Source organism: Anabrus simplex, chromosome 2, assembly GCF_040414725.1.
Source record: "Anabrus simplex isolate iqAnaSimp1 chromosome 2, ASM4041472v1, whole genome shotgun sequence".
NCBI lineage: Eukaryota > Metazoa > Arthropoda > Insecta > Orthoptera > Tettigoniidae > Anabrus > Anabrus simplex.
Window position 1 is genome coordinate 289651762 of NC_090266.1, and position 24328 is coordinate 289676089.

Genomic DNA, 24328 nt, shown 5'->3' on the forward strand with positions numbered 1-24328 from the left:
GTTTCTCAAAGTTACGCTGACAGCAGTTCACACAAAGAACAGTTACATCTTTCGTGGCAAAAACAAACTGCTTCGCAATGCCAGCTGTCTTAATGGTAATTTTCCATGTATATGTATAGACTATATATACACCTTTTAAATTTCTACCTGTCAAATAATATGTTAGCTGAGTGGTAAAGCTGGCTATGGGCTTTGAGATTTGCAGTTCAAATTGTCCCATCGCCAGGAATTTGTAACAGGTGGAGCAAAGGCAGCAGAAGGAAAGTGAGATAAAAGAAAAATAAATCATTAAAACTGTTCACCAATTTTACTTTCTCCTCACCCAAAACCCCTACTATCCAGGCAGGTCCCAGACACAGGTCATCGATTTGCTGGCACATCCTGGCCTTGTTCCAGATCTTCTGAATGGAAGCACCTAGCATACAGCAGTTCGCACAGGACTGTTCCTTGGGATCCACTCTGTAGACAAGATTGGTTCAGCGTGCGCTAGGCACTTCCACTTGAAAGTTATATAAAACAACTTGTGCCACGATTTCCCCCACCCTTGTCTAGAAAAAACATAACTCTGAAAATGCCTGAACGTTTTCAAAATAATATTTCAAGGGAAAATTCATTCTTGTTAATGTAAAATATAAGTTAGATACAAACCAGCAATAAATTAATATTGCATCAGTTGAATTACCCTGTTATTTTGCATTTTATTGTCAAAATAGTCAAAATCTGCTCCATAACTACAAAATTATCTAGGAACAACCACCGTCGCAGAAACGCCTAGTTTGGGCCAAAAATTTACTCATTTCCCAATGTTAATAAATTAAAAACATTGTTATATCACTTAATATAATTGGGACAGGGTCACATGTTCAGATCATAGTCTGTCCCTAAACTTTCTGGCAAAACTGTAACAGAGGTAGGGTAGCACATTGGCTTTGGTGGTGGCTTCTCACTTGGACTTTGTATACCTGTAACACAATGTTGGGATTTTCATGACAAAAATTAAGCGGTTTCAGGAAGAGCAACCAGCCTTAACTTCCCGGTCAAATCCAAACAGAGCTAGAGTGGCTTCCCCGATCTTATAAATACCTGAGAACAGCAACTGAAGATTTATGTGTAGTAATAACATTATAAGGAATGTATATTCATGCATGATAATAAAACAAAAAGATGCACTTGACAAAGGAAACAGTAAATTCAAAACTTGAACTTTGTGATAGTACATGTATCACACCCTCGCACTGTATTCAGAAGTAATAGATATTGTCATTATTCGTATCATTGTTATTAATTGTATATTCTTAATATTTTAAGCTGGAATGTGGTACGAGTAATTTATTTTGTACAAACGGATGGGAAAACACTGCTATTTACAACTCTGAAACTTTGTACGAGTCATGTGGACAGCCCAGAGTCCGTTGATGTTATTTTCTTGGGATCCGGAAGTGGTTCGAGGCGAGGTCTTGGAATGACAACAGGATCTTCCACTAGTTATTGGATGGCCAACATCAATCTAGACATATAATGGAAAAAGTAGCAGGAAGCTGAGGTCTATATAGGCATGTGTGAAAACAACTGAGAGTCTTGACTTTGAAACTTTGGTAGTAAGAGGTGATGTAACTTTGGTGCAACATCGTCTTATAATGTTTGAGGAATGTGAACTGTGGTACTAATCCTATAACTGTGGAGAGCTTAGGCACTTAGTATTGTATTACTTGCATACCAGCCAACTTTTAGAAATTAAAAATAGGAAAATTCTTTTGTTCTTCGATTTCATCACATATACTGCGCCAGGGTCTAGGTGAAAACGAGGACAGGATAGAAGGCATACATATGTACAGTTACAATGAAATTGACCATTAAATTTAAAATCATAAACTAAGAAAACATAAATGGTTACAAGAAAATGTACAGTCTAATCATTCTCATTTATGACACGTACATACGACTATATCACACCGACACATGCAACAAAAAGCATAATAGTTCCCTTTATTAGACTGTAAAATGAATAGAAAATTAATTTTAAAGGTATCTCCGAACACTTGGAGATAACATTTGTTATGTTTCTTGGCCACAACGTGAAGAGAAAATACCAGAAACTGTCACCAACTCAACTCCATCAAATATATGGAAATCATTAAAATTTTGAAGAATGAACAGAAATACGCGAAACTACCACATGCAAAACACATCAATGTCTCTCGTACATTAACATACGACTTTAACAGGAGAGAAAAGCAAAGAACAGCAAGAAAAAACACGTGGCCTACAACTCCAACAAAACTACGCGCAGAAACGATGTCAACAGTGCAGGAACCACGCAATAACAAACTCATTCTTTTGCCTCGATAAACTGAGTCACTAGCCCTCTCAATTGTAGGAAGATTTCTGTCCCGAATTCCCAGCTGTAAAGCACACACTCTGCAGTGGCGAGCAGGAAACATGATACACGAAGGCGATGGACGATACACTTGCGAAATAAACCATCAAATAAATACGCTAGAAAATGAGGTTGCGTAAATTACACAAGCAAATAAGAATTTATCCTTTACCCTAGGGGAAGATTACTGACCGTATTGGAGGTAGTAAGAATAAATTGGAAAATTGGAAGAAGAGTTAAAAAACTGAAAGTTTCTGGGTAAATCGGAAGGGTTGGCACATATGCACTTGTGGCAGCTTGGTATATGTTGGTGAAAGCTATGGGGTACTGTATCTCAATTATGGGGCAATGTGATGGGAAAACATGGACTTGGGCAACTGTAATGCCAATGGTCTACTGCTCCTTGGTTTATGTGCTGAACATAAACTCTTCATTACTAATACTCAGTTCCGCCTGCCTAATCGCTACAAGACCACTTGGATGCATCCTCGCTTAAAGAACTGGCACATCTTTGATTATATCATCACCAGGCAATGGGATTAAAGATGTCCTTGTTACAAGGACTGCAAGAAACGTAGACAACTGCTGGACAGATCATAAGCTCCTTTTTTGCCGGTTGAGAATCTCAATCTGTCTTAAACCAAAAAGATCCATCCACAACCTGCCCAGAAATAAATTTGATACTTCTAAACTTCAAACTGAATCCATTGCTACAGATTATTACATAAAAGCAATCTCAAAAAAAAAAAAAAGGCTAGTCATAGAGTCAGCAGTGATACTACAAATCAGGAATGGGACACGCTTCAGAAGGTCATCACAGAGTCAGCTGAGGAAAAAAAATTGGTTTTGTGAGGAAAAAAAGACAGGACTGGTTTGATGAAAATAATGAAGAAATTAAACGTCTGATCAACGCCAAATGGGAAGCCCACCCATCCTATCTTCAAGATCCGTCTTGCAATGTGAAAAAATCACATTTCTTGGAAATTAAAGAAGAATGTCAGGTACAAATGAGGGAAATTAAGAATAACAGATGGCAACAAAAAGCTGAAGAACAGCAAAGACTATCCGATGCCTGTGACCTGCAAAACTTCTCTGCTGGCATAAAGAAGATATATGGTCCAATTCGATCTTCAGCGGGGTTATTGAACAATGCTCACAACTCCATCATTAGACTGATAATGTAGAAATTTTAGAGCGTTGGAAGGAACATTTCTCTGCACTTCTAAATCGTGTCTCCAATGTTGCTGAGGACTTTCTTCGTAATGTCCCTCAGCAGCCCAACAACCATGGATGGCAGTTCCACCTACATACAGAGACTTCATCGAAGCAATCAACTAAAAAAAGAAAGTGCCTGGTCCTGATACAAAATGGAGGTATACCCTTGAAGACTAGACTTTTCACACTCATCCTCTTAATTTAGGAAACTCGAGAAGTACCTGACAACTTGAAGAATGCTACCATTATCAGGATCCTCAAGAAAGGCGATCGTAGTGTATGTGTGAACTACCGTGGTATATCGCTTTTGTCAATTGGAGGTAAAATTCTTGCAATAATTCTATTAAACCGGCTCAGAGTTATCTCCGAGTCTCAATACGGTTTCCGAACCTGCAGAGGCACAACAGATATGATCTTCTGTGTTAGATAACTCCAGGAAAAATGCAGAGAACAGCAGCAGCCTCTGTATTTAGTCTTCTATGATCTGGAAAGAGCCTTTGATTCAGTACCAAGATCTGCTATGTGGAAAGTATTAAGACATTTTGGATGTCCTGAACATTATGTGGAATTGGTTAAAGCTCTTCATGATGGCATGTCTGGACAGGTTGTTCATGGTAACTCTGTATCAGATTCGTTCCCAATCACTCATTGACTGAAACAAGGCTGTGTGCTTGCTCCTACACTCTTTGCACTGTACACGGTTGCCATGCTGCATGAATTATCTGAAAACAACTTAGGCACAGAGATTAAATTTCGTTTTGATGGAGGCCTTTTCAATCTGGCAAGACTTTGCTCTCAAAGATGTACTCTGGTTACCCGGGTGACAAAACTGCAGTATGCCAATGACGCTGCATCTCCTGCTCTAACACCTGCAGAACTACAAGTCAGTCAACTGCTTTAAAACTGCATGCGATCGCTTCACCAACAGAAAATGAGATTGATCTTTAATATTAAGTGGGAGACTTATGTGACCAACATGGCAGTTCTCGACAAACCGCAGCTAAATAGCATCGAGGCAACAATCATCGCTCATCAACTGAGATGGTTAGGCCATGTTCATCGCATGGGTGATACCAGGCTTCCCCGTCAAATTGTTTATGGTGAACTTTGCTCCGGCAGTAGACCTCATGGAGCCCCTCTTAAGCGATTTAAGGACCAGCTGAAACACATCATGAAGACAACTGGTATATACAGACATGGGAAAAATGTGCTGTAGACTGCTCACTGCGCCGGAATACTACATCCACCGCTGACAACTTATTTGAAAGAGAACGCTGCAGACGTCAAGAGGCCAAGCGACAAGCTAGAAAATTCCGTCAATTACAACCCCGCCCTCCTCCATCCATTCAGTGTGATTTGCGTGGGCGTATATTTTATGCCAGGATTGGTCTGTTTAGCCATCGTAAACACATCCATAAACTGAGTTGAACTGGTCAATGTATGCAGGAAGAAGTTATATATACCCTGATCGAGTTACAGCCAACGACTGTATCTTTAAACCAAGTGTTAGAAAGGGGCCTAAAAGCGAAGGTCATCGGCCCAGGAATCCGCGAACACAGTATTATAAAGGTACAGTATCTGTGTGATATAACAAGTGCCAATAATGAGAAAGTGCAAGGTGTATTGATATACAGAGAGAGTGAAGGGTATTTATCTACATATATATGCTTTGTAATGAACTTTCATCGGGCTGACTGCAAATGATAGTTTGGTCCTCGCTTTTCGTTTCCCACTATTTTTGCTGTTGTAAACATGGAGTCTTCCAGCAGTATTTTGCGAGTGTATTTCATGTATATTATTGTGTGTTAATGGAGGTGCTCATGCACAGATGTTATTCAGAATATAGTTAGTTACTTTAGAATCAGTGGAGTTATTGATGAACCTAGGTGCCGTTCCTACCTATTTAGTCGTTTTCAGGTTAGGTAAGGCTTAAAGTAGATGTACCAGTATGCAGCTTTATGTACACGCCCTGGGAGAGAGAATTATAATGCTTAATCAAAATTTGAGGGATCCTTTCTGGTGAACTCTGGCGCTCATGCTACGGACATTTTGATTAATTATTTTTATTAATATAATTTATTTCAGTTATTTATTCATATATTTTGAATTAGATTACAATTGATGCCCAAGCATGAGGCGATTAAGTATTTTATTTTTATTTGATTATTGTAATCATAATGCAATGGTTATTAACTTTAGAATCATATATTCCAACTTGGGCAAAAAGTTGTGCTCCTTGTATTACTTCAGCCCCTCTCCCCAATCACCAAGGTAAGCCCAAAGTATTGCATAAGGATAGTTCTGCGACTGAGAGTAACTATCTGCAATATTAGGTTATGTAGTTTTCAGGATCAATCCTTCCTTTGAATAACCAAATAAAAATTCAACATAATGATTTTTCTAACAAATATTTGACCTTGAATAACCCTGCATGTTATCAGAAAATAATGAACAAGCTAAAATTTCTTGAACAAATCTAACATACTGTAAGTTACTTTTATTCTTCTGCTAACCACGGAGGACACTTTTTCAGTAACATAATACTGAATAGTCGATTCTAGTGAAAGCAAACTTTATTTTGATTTGCAAAGCAAGCCTTAAGGGGAAAACCACTACTAAGTTACTACTGAATAAAATGATACAAAAAAATCGTTAATTATCAAATAAACAACAAATCAACAATAGCAACAGGAGCATTTGAAAACATAATTGTGCATTAATATAACCTGGACAAGTTACAAGTGAAAGAGTATGATGTGCTGTGTCAAAAAATATAGACAAATCAAAAGAAACTTGTTCCCTTAAGAGCTATTTGTATAAAAATCAAAATGTGAACTTCTTATTTAAGAGTAAGCAAAAACAGAAACCTTTAGACCAGTTTACTAGTAGCACACCTCAGCTGCTCACATACATCATGAAGATAGCAAAACAATGGATTTGTAGAGGAAACAAGAAGTCGTGATTGTATTGTTAAAATACTGGCAATAGGTCACTACAGGCAAATGCTAGTGAAATAGCCTACGTTATAGTAGTTCAATCCCTAATTCTGAGTAATGATTCACATAAAGTATGCAGAACTGATAAACATTGAAGTCCTACCCATGGAATAAATCAAAAGCAACAGAAATTAGAAAGTCCAAGTGCATGTAACTTCAAAACAGGATTCAGACAAATTTCACAATTCCAGGACACCAAGAGGGATGGATAAGCATAGAATATATATTATTATTTTTATTTTTTTTTGGCACTGTAACCCACATAGAAATACTGTCAAAATATATTTCACATGCAGCTTAACCACAATACATAATATTATAATCTGAAGGAAATCCGACGTCTTGAATTCAACTACTGTTACCAACTGGACAATTATCAGCAACTAGGCCTACATGACTTGCCATTTTTTGGGGGGGGGGGGGGGGCTATGCATTATATAATGCCAATTTCTTAGGAATTTCTGTTTATGTATCGGAATTTATAAGAAAAATAGGAGTAATAATTCACACGTTTAATATAAATACGACGATAAAACAAACGTTATATAATTGTGGAGATTTAAACTACTTGTTGATCACATCACCTTGACATAACCCAAGAAAATCAATTGATGTTAAAAGTGCAACCATGAATTACGTTCTATTTACCTTGGTCATACCCACACCGATTACGTACACCTTTGCACGGGGCCTCATTATTACACAAACTGCGCTAAAATAATGTTCCTCGCTTTATGTCGCCAACCAGGATCAGACTACACTGATAACTGGCAATCTACGAATCTAAAACTCCTGCACTTCGAACTACAGTTATCTCACATACATACCATGCATGTATTCCTTCGCCTTGTATTATGATATAATTTCAACATCGAGTCATAAACACATTTCGATTAAATACAACATTCCTGAAATAGCTTTTGTGAACTCATTCATTCATTTATTTATTTCTGAGGAAAGTCCACACACATTAAAGAACTATATTTTCAACGCGTACGCACATCATGACACTAACCAAAGATCTGTTTGGCGCGTTCTTGCAGTCGTGAAGCGAATTACGAAACAAAATTTGCGCCTTTGCCACTAATTATCGGTATATCAAATTTCAAATAGTGGTATTTTCACAGTAGGTTCGTAGTACATGCAGTAAAAATCTATCCATTAGCACATTGTTTATTGGCGAACTCCAGGTGGGTATTCTACTGTAACTTGAAGAAAATGTTTAAACTGTTCAACAGTAATTCAATCCATTACGTTGACCTTTCTACATCCACAGGTCGGTTCCCGCCCGAATGAATGTATGCAGCTGTCATCTCCTGGCTGTTATCCATCCCATTCATAAATATTTCTGTTTGAAATTACTCTCATTACCCGGGCTACTCATCTCACTTCTACTACAGAAATTGTCACTCTGGTGGCGACAGTGAAAACCATGTCAGCTTCTGGAGCAACGAATTCCGTTTTTTTAAAAAGGAACATGGTGTTTAATTCAATACTTCGATGTCATGATATTTACTCGGACACCATGTACCTTCTCCTTACCAAAATGGGTCAGTTATGAACGGTTTTCATCCTAGACGACATTGCCACATTTAAAAGTCATATTACAAAGTATATGTAATAAACGATGGATGGCGCTGAGGTATCAACAGCACCAAAATGGGAGTCATTGACATAATGGCTGTACAGTTTACTCATGAATAATAGTAAACGTTATATGTGTATTATTGTGGTGGCGAAATGATTATTTTTATTACGTAGGTGAGTTTCCGTGGAGCACTGCTTGTGTCGGAATTGACTGAAATGTTCCATTTCTCACTTACAAAATATTGCAGTTTGATAAACAATTTAAAAGTGTATCATATCTTTCAACTTTTTTATTTTGATAGGCCTATTGTTTACAGTTTTAACAGTAGAGAGGAGGAATATTCAAACTGTATTTTATCATTTAACGAGTGTTACCTAGGCACTTAATGCCACTTAGAACCATGACAAACATGTTTAGACGTAATAAGTATCAGTGTACCCAATATTGTTATACTGTGAGGGCTCTGTTTATATTTTGAGTTTGTTTTTAGTCATGTCTAAAATTGTGCATCCCTTCTGCCATCTACAGTAGCACTGTTATTCTGTAACTGCGTAAAGGGAATTCACTAAATTATTTCCCTTCTGTCTAAACAACCGTCGTACCACCAACCTATATAGACACATTCATGTGACATAGTCCGGATTTTTGTTCAGTGACTGACCGAATTCATAAGTGCACATTTAACATTTCTTTTCAGTGAGAGTTTCTGTAAATCTGCGAAAAAATTAACGTGTAGTAGTTGGCGCTTATTCATTATTTTGGTTGTTGATATATATGATACATTGGGATGGATTGGATTGCAAATCAGTTACCTTGTTGAAATGTGTTCTTTTCTATCTTTTGTTTGTTTAACACAGCAAATGAAACGCATGACTTTACTGATTATATGATTGGTAAAAGTGATAACCTTAAAGATTTGTAAGAATAGGTTAGGCTTATTTGTTCATACTTTAGAAGCACGCTTGAGAATAATTCTTCTGTGACACTACAACTTGGAATGACTTATTGCACAATTTAGTATGTTTTGGTTTGTATAATTAGTGGTTAGGAGTGTGAAACTTGTGTGAAAGTTCATATTAGTTGATCAGCTGTATTAAGTGGAAGGTGCATAATGTGCATGTAGGTTATGTGACAAGATGTGTGTGCATTAGTTATGAATACAATTTATGTCATTGATTCACCGAGTCAGTTTTTTTGTTTGTAATGTGATTGTTTTGAATGTACTACTTTAGAGGTTATGTATAATGTAGATAAACAATGGCACATTCATTCTTGATTTCAGAGTAAACTGCTAATGCTGGAGTCTTTCATACTGCCCTCACCTCCACAATGTATTTTATGAATTCGTGTGATGGAATATTGTAATATTGGAACAAATAACGATTGTGCTGCGTTGTGCAATTTGTGGATGCTATTTCAAGATGAAAGGTGATATCGGTTGCTATTTGTGTGAAGATTTTCCTAAATTTTAAAAGTGTTAACAAGTGTCAGTGAAGGCAACAGTGCTTCTAATGTTTGGAGACAGGTGAGTAAGTTTTTTCATTTGCTGGATCTGTTTCTGTAAATAGGCTTTTGATTGTTCATGGGAATGGTGGAAATTGTTAAACTCGAAAACTTTATGTACATGTCATCAAAGAGGCATTCTTTAGTGGAGTACATTGGTTATTTACTGCGTGCAGTTTTTAGCACAGACTACACACATACTACTGTATCAACAAATCATTGTCATCTTAGAAACGATCTTAAAACTGACAACTATTTTCTTTAGACTCAACCTCAGTAATTCAGGACCTGTAGAGCAGTGACTTTCTTTTGATAGCATGTATTATGCTTTAGTGAGCATGGCGTATGTAAAGTTGGAAAAGAAACTGTTTTGTTGAAGAAAAAGTAATACCTGGATTTTTTTATTTGATACATACACACATTTTTTTTTCATTATAGACTGTTATGCCTTTCAGCGTTCAGTCTGCAAGCCTCTGTGAAATTACTAAACGTCACCACAATCCTCTGTTTGCAACTAGTGCTGTGGCCTCATTTAGTTCTATACCTCTTATCTTTAAATGGTTTGAAACTGAGTCTAAACATCGTCGTCTTGGTCTCCCTCTACTCCTCTCACCCTCCATAACAGAGTCCATTATTTTCCTAGGTAACCTAACCTGAGGCCCCTGCTGGTGAGATGTAGTGTTTACACTGCACTGTCTCTTCTGGTATAGGCTAGAGCAATTTGTTACTTTCATTGACCTGTCTGTCTCATCCTTGGGTTTGACAATATGAAAGTGACTGAGGTATGAGCGATGCTAGTAATAACATTCCGTATGCAGCCAGTTCCTGTTATGAATGGTGTGAAAATATCACTCATAGGGTGAGTTGGTGCATGCATTTCGGTGGGCTTGGCAGGCTGATATGCAGTAGCAACTACTGGCTCAGTGAGGAAAGCAACAGGAAACTACCTCACTCCTCATTTCCCTAGTACTCCTCTTCAATGATGCCTAGGCTTTCTGTTGATGCTTTCAGTGGAACTGTGGAGGATCAAACCAGCCTTCGGCCTGAATTCCCAACATACATACATACATACATACCGGTAAAATGCACTGTGTCTTCTGGTATGGGCTAGAGCAATTTGTTACTTTCATTGACCTGTCTCAGTCTCATCCTTGGCTTTGATGATATGGAAGTGACCGAGGTATGAGCGATGCTAGTAATGACATTCCTTATGCAGCCAGTTCCTGTTATGAATGGTCATAGGGTCAGTTGGTGCATGCATTTGAGTGGGCTTGGCAGGCTGATATGCAGTAGCAACTACTGGCTCAGTGAGGAAAGCAACGGGGAAACTACCTCACTCTTTATTTCCCTAGTATGCCTCTTCAGTGATGCCTAGGCTATCAGTTGATAGCTTTCAGTGGAACTGTGGAGGATCAAACCAGCCTTTGGGCTGAATACCCAACATACATACAACCTATCTTGATCCATTCATCTCGCATGACCCCACCACCGAAGCCGGTTTATGCATACAGCTATATCGATCGAGTCCATTCCTAAATTAGCTTTTATATCCTCGTTCCAAGTACCCTCCTGCCATTGTTCCAACCTGTTTGTACCAACAATCATTCTCGCTATTTTCATGTCTGTTACATCTAACTTCTGAATGTGATATCCTGAGTCCACCCAGCTTTCAATCCCGTAAAGCAAAGTTGGTCTGGAAACAGACCAGTGTAAAGATAGTTTCGTCCGGGAGCTGACTTAGTTCTTACAGAACACTGTTGATCCCAACTCACGCATTAGCTTTACTACACCTTCATTCAATCTCACCTGGAAGAACACACAACCTAAATATTTAAAATTATCTACCTGTTCCAGCTTTGTATCACCAATCTGACATTCAATTCTGTTGAATTTCTTACCTACTGACATCAATTTAGTCTTCGAGAGGCTAATTTTCATACCATACTCATTGCACCTATTTTCAAGTTCCAAGATAGACTACAGGCTTTTGACACAGTCTGCCATCGAGACCAAGTCGTCAGCATAGGCCAGAGTGCTTACTACATTTCCACCTAACTGAATCGGTCCCTGGAAATTTATACCTTTCAGAAGATGATCCATGTAAACTACGAACAGCAAAGGTGAAAGATTACAGCCTTGTCTTACACCTGTAAGTACCCTGAACCAAGAACTCATTCTACCATCAATTCTAACTGTAGCCCAATTGTCAACATAAATGCCTTTGATTGATTTTAATAATCTACCCTTAATTCCATAGTCCCCCAGTACGGCGAACATCTTTTTCCTTGGTACCCTGTCATAGATAGATGGGTGAGCCCTGCCTTCGCAGGGCTCCACACGTAGGTCTGTGAAGACCCTTTGTGTCCCTTAAACGGGTTTGCCTAGTTTAGCCCTAGTGCTGCTATAAAGGATACCAGTGTCCGGATGTTGGCATTCCTGATGTCTTCCAGGATCATGAAATGTGAGCCAGATATCGATGTCTAGTGCTTGCAAGAGCCTCGCACTGACACAACACATGCACGGAGGTCTCTTCGTCCCTACCGCATCTTCTACACACTGGATCCTGACTGATTTTCATGACGTGTAGGTGTCTCTATAAGGTATTGTGGCCTGTCAACAGCCCAACTACCAATCGCATTCTGGTCTTATTCAAATTTATCAGGATCTTTTTATAACCTTGGCTAGGCCCTTTGATAAGTTCACGTGCCTGCCTTCCTATGGTTAACCTCTTCCAAATGTCTAAGTCAGACTGGTTTGTCCACTGGGATGTTACCAGTTTCACGCTTCTGAGTGACACACTCAGGAAGGGCTCTGGCCCTATGAAAGGACCTTTTGAGCCTTGTTTTGCTAGTTTGTCAGCTTCTTCATTTCCACTGATACCTGTGTGCCCAGGGACCCATAATAGGGTAACTGAGCTAAGTTCACACAGCTGATCTAACATCCTTTGGCATTCCCATACCATTTTTGATGTTGTTCTAACTGCGCATAGTGCCTTTAACGCTGCCTGGTTATCACTGCAAATGGTGATGCATCTTCTATGTCCAGGCATGTTCCATATATATACAGCAAAGGCCAGTATTGCATATACTTCGGCCTGGAAAACAGTAGCATATTTACCCATGGGAAGGGAGAGCCTTGTCTTAGGCCCCCAGACCCCGGCGCCTGTGCCCGTCTGTCCGCGAGCCATCTTTGTACCATATACAGGCCCCAGCATCCGCGCCCCACTCCTCCCTTGTGGGTATCACCACTGTGAACTTATAATTCAGATTAAAACTAGGCCTCATCAGGTCCCTGATTATCATTGTTGTAGGGCAGGTCTGGTGAAGTCTTGTAAGAATAGGGGCATGACCTCTATTCGGATTCTTGAAGGACCATCCTCCGAGTGACCAGAGGCAGTGAGCACACATTCCCGCTATTTCCTTAACATATAAATGTAAGGGGGGAAGACCTAGGATGGCTTCCATTGCACATAATGGTGTAGTATCCAGGGTTGGTGGTCACACTCCGAACCTGGCCACCAGACTAAAGATACGAAGGTGATCGTGATCGTGGACCGTACAATAGAAATATAGAGCCACTGGACCACCTTAGGTCCTAGGCCCCAAGTCTTTCAGACGGCTCTGCGACAGGCCCACATAATCTTGCGTGCCTTATCCACCTTGTGGTCTATATGTTTCTTCCAACTCAGTCTTGCCTCAAGGGTTACCCCTAGGTACTTAACTGAGGTTGTCTTAACTAATTTTTTCCCAAATAGGAAAGGCTCTGACAGTCTGTCTAGCCTCCTCCTCCTGGTAAATCCCACAAGCTCCATCTTGTCGTGATTAACCGACAAGTCCGTGTCTTGGAACTATCTTTCCACCCTGCATAGGGAGCTCTGTACCCTGTCATATGATCAACGATAGATGAAACACAACTGTCTATTCCTCTCGTATCATTTTTCAGTTACCTGGCGCATACTGAAAATCTGATCCTGACAGCTCCTCTGTGGTCGGAAACCACACTGGTTTTCATCCAACTTCCTCTCAACCACTGATCGCACCCTCCCTTCCAAGATGCCAGTGAATACTTTGCCTGGTATACTAATCAGTGAGATACCTCAATAATTGTTGCAATCCTTCCTGTTCCCTTGCTTATAGACAGGTGCAATTACTGCTTTTATCCAATGTGAAGGTACCTTACCAACACTCCATGCTAATCTTACTACTCTATGAAGCCATTTGATCCCTGCCTTCCCACAATACGTCACCATTTCAGGTATAATTTCATCTGTTCCTGCTGCTTTATGGCAATGGAGTTTATTTACCATCCTTTCCACTTCCCCATGAGCTTGGTTGTCCGTGACACCACCAGGAAATTTTCCTTTTACGTTGAGAAGATTTTCAAAATATTCCCTGTACCTGTCCGGTGATTCCCTGGGATCTATTATGAGTTCTCTGAATTACCCAAAACACTGTTCATTTCTTTTTTCCCTCTCTTCCTAAGATTCTTTATTACTGTCTAGAAGGGTTTCCCTGCTGCTTGACCTAGCCTTTCCAAGTTATTACCAAAATCTTTCCATGACTTCTTTTTGGATTCAACAACTATTTGTTTCGCTCTGTTTCTTTCGTCTACGTACAATTCCCTGTCTGCGTCGGCCCTTGTTTGGAGCCATTTCTGGTAAGCCTTATTTAAGTTTACAAGCTGCTCTCACTTCATCATCCTACCAAGATGTTAGCTTTTTCCCATCTTTACACACAGTCGTTCCTAGGCATTCCCTTACTGTTTCTACTACAGCATCCCTGTATGCCACCCATTCTCTTTCTATATCCTGAACCGGCTTACCGTCCACTGTTTGAAAGTTCGCACTAATCATATCCATTTGCAATTCCTCTTGTATCATTTTTCAATTACCTGGCACATACTGAAATCGCGAGATTATATGGGCCTGTCGCAGGGGCGTTGGAAAGACTTGGGGCCCAGGGCCTATCTAATTTGCTCGTCCTGGAGGTTTTCTACCCTTATTCGTTTGCAGACAGATTTCACTTTCTCTATCCCACGCCTAGAGATACTTAGTTCACTACAGATCAGATAGTGGTCTGTATCATTGAAAAATCCCCAAAAAACCCGTACATTCCTAACAGAATTCCTGAATATGAAGTTAGTTAAGATATAGTCTATTATGGATCTGGTATCCCTAGCCTCCCATGTGTAGTGGTGAATAGCCTTATGCTTGAAGAATGTATTCGTAACATGCTAAACTCATACTAGCACGGAAGTCCAGCAGAAGTTTCCCATTCCTATTAGCTTCCATATCTTCCCCACATTTACCGATCACCCTTTCTTATCCTTCAGTTCTATTTCCAACTCTCGCATTGAAATCGCCCATTAGCACTATCCTATCCTTGCTGTTGACGCTGACTACGATGTCATTCAATGCTTCATAAAACTGTCAACTTCATCCTCATTTACACCCTCACATGTTGAATACACTGAGACAGTTCTTGTCCTAATTCCTGTTTAAATAATTCATAAATCATACATATAGGCCTACACCGGTAATACTTTTTCAACTCTTCTTAAAGGGTTGTTTTTAATATTGTGTAATAAAGTTTTTATTACAGTATATTTAGGTTGTTAACAGGGTAATAATGAAGTGATATATCTGTATGAACTCAGTAACACCCCCCTGGGGGTGTGGGACGCAGACGAAGAATACACCCACGGTATCCCCTGCCTGTCGTAAGGGGCGACCAAGGGACGATTGTCTTAGAACCATGAAACTACTTGTGATTAGTACCACCACGTGGGGAACACCATGGGTTGTTTTACTTGCGCGTAGTACCATTATATTAGGTACCAAATAGGTTTGTGATTTGTAACACACAGGAGCACCGTGCGGTCGGCTTTTGCAGTACCTGTGATTAGTACCACCGTATGAGCAAGACCATGAAATGATGGCTACCATGGTTCTGCATTGCCTATGATTAGTACCCACTATATGAGGAACACCATGGGATAGTGCAGGTCCCTGTGGTTAGTAGTTTATGTGATGAACACCATAGGTTTGCGTTGCCTGTAAATGGTGCCGATATGTGAGAAACACCATTGGACTGTATTATATGTCAAATATCATAACCTGTAGGTAGTACCATAATGTGTGGAATACCGCTAGTCTCTGCTACTTTTGATTAGTACCACAACATGACAAATACCATGGTTCAACTTTCCTAGCGATAAGTACCGTTATGAGGGGCTGATAACTTGGATTTTGGACCCCCTTTAGACTGCAAGCATATCGATCCAGTGTTATGGTATAGCAGCAGTCCCTTGGTTAGTAATACTATTGTTTTACATCAGTTTCTGTGAATGTAAGGCATGGCGGGTCGCATCCACTGATTGTTTTAAATTCATATCCATCCGTTCATTCTTCGTCCTCACGTTTCGAATTCTGGTCAGTGGAGGATTGTGGACGTTTAATTTGTCATTCCATTTCGTCTCATTTTGTACCATTAGGGGCCGATGACCTCGATGTTTGGCCTCTTCAAACAACAAGCATCATCATCATCAAATCAGTAACAAACACTGGTAACTGGAGTTCTCAATATATAATACCATAATTTGCGATTCAGCAATCAGTCTGCCAGAAAAAACTTGATTTTGAGCAAGGGTAAACCTTGTAATTTATTACTCTTTGAGCAGGAGCCACAACTGGTTTAAATGAATTCAAACTGAACGTATAAAATTAAACCTGGTTTAATAAAAGTGGTTCATGGTGTGGGTTACTGTAGTCACGTCCTACTTCGTGAACAGTGGGCAACGGGTGAGTGACCTAGTAAGTGGTCCTGAGAGTCGGGATACCAGTTTCTATGGAATGGAAGTGGGCATCTCTGACATATTTCAAGTCGTGGCCCTCCTTTTGCTCAGACGGCTAGGACTATACAATCCAGCGGTGGTCCCTAACCCGGCACAGAAGAGATCCTCAATTGGACTATGTGTAAGTAGGGTAGCATCCTGCTTCATGAATTTACCAAGCTCGGAACATTTTAAGCAAGCCTCAGACCTGTGGGAGTAATGGGGTCCCACTCTCATTTGACAGGCGAGGGACTCCTAACAACTTGGCAATCAAAATGGAATTCGATGGGGAGCTATCAATATTAATGGGGCTTAAGGAAGAAAGAAAGTAGGACTGGCTGAGTCAGCAAAGAGGATGTATCTGGATGGACTAGGAGTAAGTGATATTCGGGTAAGGGGAGATAACAAGGAAGGGATAGGAGATTATAAAGTGTACTTGACGGGTGTTAAAAAGGGAAGGGCAGAATATGGGATAGGGCTGTTCATCAGGAATACCATTGCATGCAACATAGTTTCTGTTAGACCGTAAATGAGCGAATGTTGTGGGTAGATTTGGCACTATTGGCACTTCATTATTACCCCATTAACAACCTAAATATACAGTAAAAAAGTTGATTACACAATATTAAAAACAACCCTTTAAGATGAGTTGAAAAAGTATTACAGGTGTAGGCCTATACGTATGACGATTTAAACAGCAAAAGATTAAGTAACGATATGTATGAACACTAATTCACTTTTCTGTGTTGCTGGGCTGAGTGGCTCAGATGGTTAAGGGCTGGCTTTCTGAGCCGAAGTTGGCACGTTTGATCCTGGCTCAGTCTGGTGGTATTTGAAGGTGCTGAAATAGGTCACTCCCATGTTGGTAGATTTATCGGCAGTAAAATAACTCGCCCCTACCGGGCGAGTTGGCCGTGCGGTCAGGAGCGTGCAGCTGTGAGCTTGCATCTGGGGGACAGTGGGTTCGAACCCCACTGTCGGCAGTCCTGAAGATGGTTTTCCGTGGTTTCCCATTTTCACACCAGGCAAATGCTGGGCCTATACCTTAATTAAGGCCACGGTCACTTCTTTACCATTCCTAGGCCTTTCCTATCCCATCGTCGCCATAAAACCTATCTGTGTCAGTGCGACGTAATACAAATAGAAAAAAGTATAACTCCCGCGGAACAAAATTCCAACACCTCGGCTTCCTCGAAAACCATAAAAGTGGTTAATGGGACGTAAAACCAATAACAATGATTATTACTTTTGTGTTTAATATTTACTTTTTAACATGACTATTAATAGCTTTAAACAGAAACACAATCTTAGAAGTTTTCTCTGTGCCTAATGGTGTATGTACTTTTGATTGCTCTAATCCAAAAGATAAAAACATTCTTTCAACGCCTGCTGAGGGAGCATATGCTGTAACTTAACTGTTCAATAATGGAAAATATTTTGTCATTATATTGACCTCACTCCTCATCTTGCCTAGTATGCCTCATTTTGGTGCTGCCATTGGTTTTTGGGGTTTCCTTATAACCGCATAACCTTTGGTGGTGCTATTTGAGGATCCAACCAGCCTCTGGGCTGATGACCTAACAGACATATTGATCAGTTGTCATTGTTTTTGACTTCCCCATTACTTGTGGGTTGTAACCTGTGATGCAACTTCTTTTCCAAAAGTAACTCTTGAAAAGGCGATGTTTTGCCTTGAAACTTGCCAAGTAATGGAAGAAGATAACTTTTCAAATACATCGACACTGCAAATCTCCAAATTATGCTTTCCTCTCCTCATTTGGTAAATCCAGTGCCAAATTCTTTTCTTTCTGTATATCCACTTTTGAATTTTTGTCCGACATTTTCATCCTTTGTAGCTTCAAATTACATTTGATGATTCTTCCATATATGTTCTGACTTGGAAATAGTTGCTTATGGTTGATTTTTTAAATTTTTAGTTTAAAGGGCAGTATCAATAACCATATTCTCTACATTGTGTTTTAATACAAAATTATGAACATTTGTTTGCTCTGCATTATCAATAGTTTCATGTCCGGCTTCATGGCTAAATGGTTAGCGTTTTGGCCTTTGGTCACAGGGGTCCCAGGTTCGATTCTCGGCAGGGTCAGGAATTTTAACCGTAATTGGTTAATTCCGCTGACACGGGGGCTGGGTGTATGTGTCGTCTTCATCATCATTTCATTCTCATCACGACGCGCAGGTCGCCCACGGGAGTCAATTCAAAAGACCTGCACCTGGCAAACCAAACTTGTCCTCGGACACTCACGGCACTAAAAGCCTTACGCCATTTCAATAGTTTCATGATTTTCTTTACAAATTTGTAACAGAATTGGCCAACCTATAAGATACATCTCCAGGCAATCTGCCATGGTATTCCAGCATACTTCACTTTGGAGAAAGAGTATTGGATCACCACATTTTCTGTAACATGCATTAGCAGAGGGGTTCTTCCTGAGGAACTTCATTACGTTTATCAAATGTTCTCTTATATTTGGAGGCATTGTCATCTACTAGCAGATTTAATAAATGTGTCGAACATGGATAATTGATGGCATTCAAATCTTCATAATTTTCAAGCAGAAGGCACATTTTTCAAATGTTGGCAGCATTATCTGTAACTACGCAACAAACTTTGGACTTTGAAGTTGTCCCCAGATTTTTAAATACTGTTAACAGCCACTTCTGCAAGATACTTGGCAGCATGAGCATGACCAGATGTACAAAGTGTCCACTAAATAAACATTGTTTGTTGGTAACTGTAACACATAGGTTTCTTGTGAAAATTTGATTAACCATCAAACCTTAGCCACATTTTTCATTTTTGAGAATAAGGGTACAAGTTTTCTTTTCCTCCTCAGGAATAGTTTCCATTAAAAACCAATTAATTTTCTTTCTTTATGGAGAGGTTTAACCTGGATGAATTTGGAGAAGTCTCACGAATTGAAGATATTACAACACTATGAAAAGCATTATTCATTGCAATTTTAAAAGGAGCTACTTGCTCATTCAAAGCCTTCTCGTGCATTGGTGTTGATCTGACCACATATGAAGCCAATGGTATTGCAGTTTTTTATTTCTTCCCACCCTTAAAGTTAATATTAGTGAGAGTGGCAAAAGTATAGTGGATGTACTAGGGCTAGGTGTTCATGTTGAAGTAGTGGTTAAAATGGTATCTGGTAAAAGAACAAAAAATCAAAAACAATCCTGGCTGGATTAGCCGGGAAATATTATTTATTCTTCGAACTGAACCAGAAGACACAGGCGATATATGGATTAATGCACAGGATGCGGTTTCTATTTTATCCCCAACTCTTAACACACTTGATACAGAATAATTGCTTTATTCTGTTTTTAAATGTTGTTTTTAACGCTTTCCCACAGACTATTTTTGACTTGCTGTCTGGCGAAACCTAGAGTAATAATAGTTGTGGAGTACCTTCACTAAATAATTTATTCTGTAAAAACCATTTAAGATATCAGTTTCAAATTAATCAAGAAGGTAATATGCACTACATTTACTCTAAAATGATACAATGAGATCACCTAATTATTCGCAGTTTGGTACTGAGCTCGATAGCTGCAGTCGCTTAAGTGCGGCCAGTATCCGGTATTCGGGAGATAGTGGGTTCGAACCCCACTGTCGGCAGCTCTGAAGATGATTTTCTGTGGTTTCCCATTTCCACACCATGGAAATGCTGGGGCTATACCTCAATTAAGGCCACAGCTGCTTCCTTCCCACTCCTAGCCATTTCCTGTCCCATCGTCACCACAAGACCTATCTGTGTCGGTGCGACATAAAGCAACTCGTAAAAGAAATATATATAATACTTGTTCCTACAAGTCGGTCTGAATTGCTCGACCTGATGGGGCTCTTATTTTCTTGGTAATGCAGATAACGCAGAACTTCACCCTGAATCCCCCTATTTATTTCATTTTCGGGATCCGTCGGTTGAAGATATTTAGATAGCAAATCATACTGCCCCTCGGACATACAAATTATAAACTATTTTTCACTGAATGGGATTGGAAGATAAATTGACATTAGTCAAAATATTATATAATTATGTAGATGACCATAGTCCAAAACAGAATTAATTTGAGTATTAAAACTGATAATTATTTTTTGTCCCAGTAGGCGTAATATTTTAACATAAGACCATACCTGAATAAGCATTTCTTGTCCTGTGCAATATACCGTATTTTTATTTCCCTCAGGTTCATCTTCTGTCCCAACTGCTTCTCACACCATTTTTATTATCATACCTACAACTTCCAACTCACTACCATTGCATTCGTCAACATATTAATATAATTTGTTTGTGCAACTACCTTGCTGCAATGTGTTTACATTGTCAGCTGTCTGTTCCAAGACTGGACGAGTTGGCCATGCAGTTAGGGCCGCACAGCTGTGAGCTTGCATCCGGGAGATAGTGGGTTCGAACCCCACTGTCGGTAGCCCTGAAGATGGTTTTCCATGGTTTCCCATTTTCACACCAGGTGAATGCTGGGGCTGTACCTTATTTAAGGCCACAGCTGCTTCCTTCCCACTCCCAGGCCTTTCCTGTCCCACCGTCGCCGTAAGACATAGCTGTGTTGGTGCGACATTAAACAACTTGTTCACAAAAAAAAAAAAAAAGGTACAATGTGCTATTTCATGTGCGCTACATATGAAGTCCAGTCGTTCTTAGAGTCAAACGTGCGCAGTTGAATGGGGCTGTCATAATGCTGACAATAAGTGCAGTGCGCTTCATTTGTTGTAGCCGTTTGCCATATAAAATTCGTATGTTATTCCTTTCTGAGGTATGCTTTCTTTCTAAAGGTGAAAAGTGGCTTTTGAAACATAAAGAAGTTAAACTGTAATAAGTTAATCCTTAACTATGAATGCTTTAAGAGTATAAAAATAAAAATGAAAAGCTCGTAGCTAGACTCGAACTCTGAATCCGTCTGAATTAATCGCTTGCTGGCTGCGATTAGTACCATGTAGCCACTCCAGGCGTCGAAGACTAGTTCTTGTATATCTGTACTAATGGAATAATTTACGCTGTCACTTCGATACCAATTTTTTATGTTACACGTTATGAACACAAATGTGCAGGAATGTTTACCTTGCTGCAAACACTACAGTCTACTAAAAAATCATGTCTCTCTTGAGCCCAGATATTTGCAACCATTCCGTATGAGTATGTACCTATTACTTGGTTAAATGAGTTCAACATTATGTTTCAGGTGGTATTCACAATGGATTTTTCCGTAGCCTGTTGTTTATGTGGCGATGATTATTGGGTTTGTTTATTATAACTTCCTTAGAAGAATATCCAAGACTTCAGAAAAGTCAAATCTTCGCAAAGGATTTCTAGAGGAGTACGAAATGAAAATTTAAAAAGGCATGACTCGATAAGGTTTTGAACCCTCACTGCTCCATATAGTTTATCCAGTTGCATCTCACAAGCCTAATTCCGTGCAGCTACTTTCTGGTTGACCGGGCGAGTTGGCCGTGCGCGTAGAGGCGCGCTGCTGTGAGCTTGCATCCGGGAGATAGTAGGTTCGAATCCCACTATCGGCAGCCCTGAAAATGGTTTTCCGTGGTTTCCCATTTTCACACCAGGCAAATGCTGGGGCTGCACCTTAATTAAGGCCACGGCCGCTTCCTTCCAACTCCTAGGCCTTTCCTATCCCTTCGTCGCCATAAGGCCTATCTGTGTCGGTGCAACGTAAAGCCCCTAGCAAAAAAAACCAAAACCTTTCTGCTTGAACGTCTAGTTCTTACAACTCTGTATCACGACGAGAGCGAAAGTTCATGCTTCGTAAAGTAATTGCTGTACAGCATTTGCGTGCCATAGATTATAAAATGCTGTGAAAAATGCCTTTCTATGCTTTTTGATGTGATGAGACTATACAAAATGGCGGTGAATTGACATGTCTGTAATTGGTCCTAACCAATCATATTTTCTATGATACCCTGACCGCCCTTTTCTGTCAAAAGTAAATGTCTTCTTATACTAGTCGGGTGCATAATTCTCTACCATCAACAACTAAAGGGGTGGCTATGGTTTGTACAATACACTATCATTTCATAAAAATAACCGGAGTATTGGACGCCAGTCTACATAAAATGGTGCCTCGTGTACCATTTTTGCATTGTGCTGGGAAGTCTGTATCGGACTAACTGCACATAAAATTGCTGTTAGATTTTGTGCAAAATAGGACTAAGAGACATTTAATTCCTAGCTGGTTGTGTATGTTTGGAAAAAAATAGGGGCAGCTGTACCACCCGGTATAAATAGTGTCCTTACTATTTCATTGTCACCAACAACTGTTGGTCGGTTTACTTGGCCATGAAAGATATTTAGCAACTTCAGCCATATGTATAAAAATTTATAATTTTTTACATTGTTACTTGTTGATTTTTATCAGTCTGACAATAAAGAATTTAAAATATTTTAAAATTGTAAAAAGTTCTCCAAAGTGCTATGTATTGACGTTAAACATTCTTAAAAGATGGAATAATGACTGAACAGCTCATATCATCAATGAATTCAAAACAAAAACAGGCAATTATCCTTCGTGAGTGAGATGCGTCGTTGCAATCCATCTAGCAACAATAACATAAGGACTCGGCAAGTTTGAGTTCTCTAGCCTCTCTCACTTCAACTCCAAGCACATAACCTAAAAGAGGTGTCCCTGTTAAGCCGAGCAACCCAGTGGAAGGTTTGGGTACCCAACCCCAGCGGGAAACTGGGTCGGCGAGCTGATCAGTGCGGGAGGATCACCAATCCGTCATTGAAGCAGGTGTGGTGATTAAGCTTCACACCCTTTTCAGTCAAATGATGAACGGCATTAAGGTTAATAAATTCTCCGGGGGTAAAATATTCCCACAATCTGATCTCCGGGTGGGAGCAGCTTTGATGTATCAGAAAGAAAGATCTATTACAAAGAAACCTCAAGTATTCAATGTCTGTACCTATAACTGTCGCTCATTGCTAGGTAATGACAGACTAGAAGAGCTTGGGAAGATCAACTGGAGTGTTGTTGGTCTAAGTGAAATACGTCGGAAAGGAGAAGACTGTCTCCTCTTAAAATCTGGAAATTTGTTTTATTTCTGTGGCGAGCCAGAAGGAAAACTGAATGGAGTTGGGTTTCTAGTAAACAGAAACATCACTGACAAGATATCGGTGCTAGAAGGAGTATCCAGCAGAATACCTCGACTGGTTCTGAATATGTCAAAAAGGTACAAAGTGCAGATTGTACAAGTTTATGCTCCCACTTCAAGCCATTCAGATGAAGAAGTTGAGTCCTTTTATGAGAGCCTTGAAAAAATCTGTGAAAAAGGAAGAGATTGTCATTTCCAACTGATCATTGGTGATTTTAATGCAAAAGTCAGCACCTATAAACTTACATGTAATTAATCTCATAATGGAACCGTATTGAGGATAATATATTAAAATTATAAAATTCTTTTATTAACAACCACCTACTCAATACAATATAATACACTCATTGAATTATAAAATAATCATGAGGTGTCTTAAAAACTGGCTTAAATAACGGAACATGTTTCGTTCGGCATTGCGAACATCATCAGCCGTTAGTACAAAGACTAAGGTCAGGGCCCTGAATTTAAGTGATTAAAATTGTTAAAAGAATAACAATGTCGTAATAAAAAGTAGTACGATAACATTAGGCTTAATTCTTGCTGCTGATCTGTACATACTGTTACTAATTAAGTAATTAAGTAAAGCTAACTAAGTAAAACAAAGGAAATTTCTATAGCACCTGACCTAAAAAGTGTAACTAAAGTTCCAGATATACTTCTTTCGG

At 39.5% G+C, this 24328-nt stretch overlaps 2 protein-coding genes across 3 annotated transcripts in view; one reads left to right on the plus strand and one right to left on the minus strand.

Annotated features, from left to right (window-relative positions):
* The window catches only part of ScpX (Sterol carrier protein X-related thiolase), a 242404-nt gene extending 234881 nt beyond the window's left edge, over positions 1-7523 (minus strand). The window contains exon 1 of the mRNA XM_067140605.2: positions 7237-7523. Within this exon, the coding sequence (XP_066996706.1) occupies positions 7237-7284 (48 nt within the window). The 5' untranslated portion in view covers positions 7285-7523. The remainder of the gene's footprint in view (positions 1-7236) is intronic.
* Positions 7524-8225: 702 nt separating this feature from the next.
* Nipped-B (Nipped-B cohesin loading factor) overlaps positions 8226-24328 on the plus strand; it is an 804192-nt gene continuing 788089 nt past the window's right edge. For both annotated transcript variants that reach the window (XM_068226150.1, XM_068226151.1), the window contains exons 1-2: positions 8226-8349; positions 9459-9701. The gene's annotated coding sequence lies outside the window, so the exon portion shown is untranslated. The remainder of the gene's footprint in view (positions 8350-9458; positions 9702-24328) is intronic.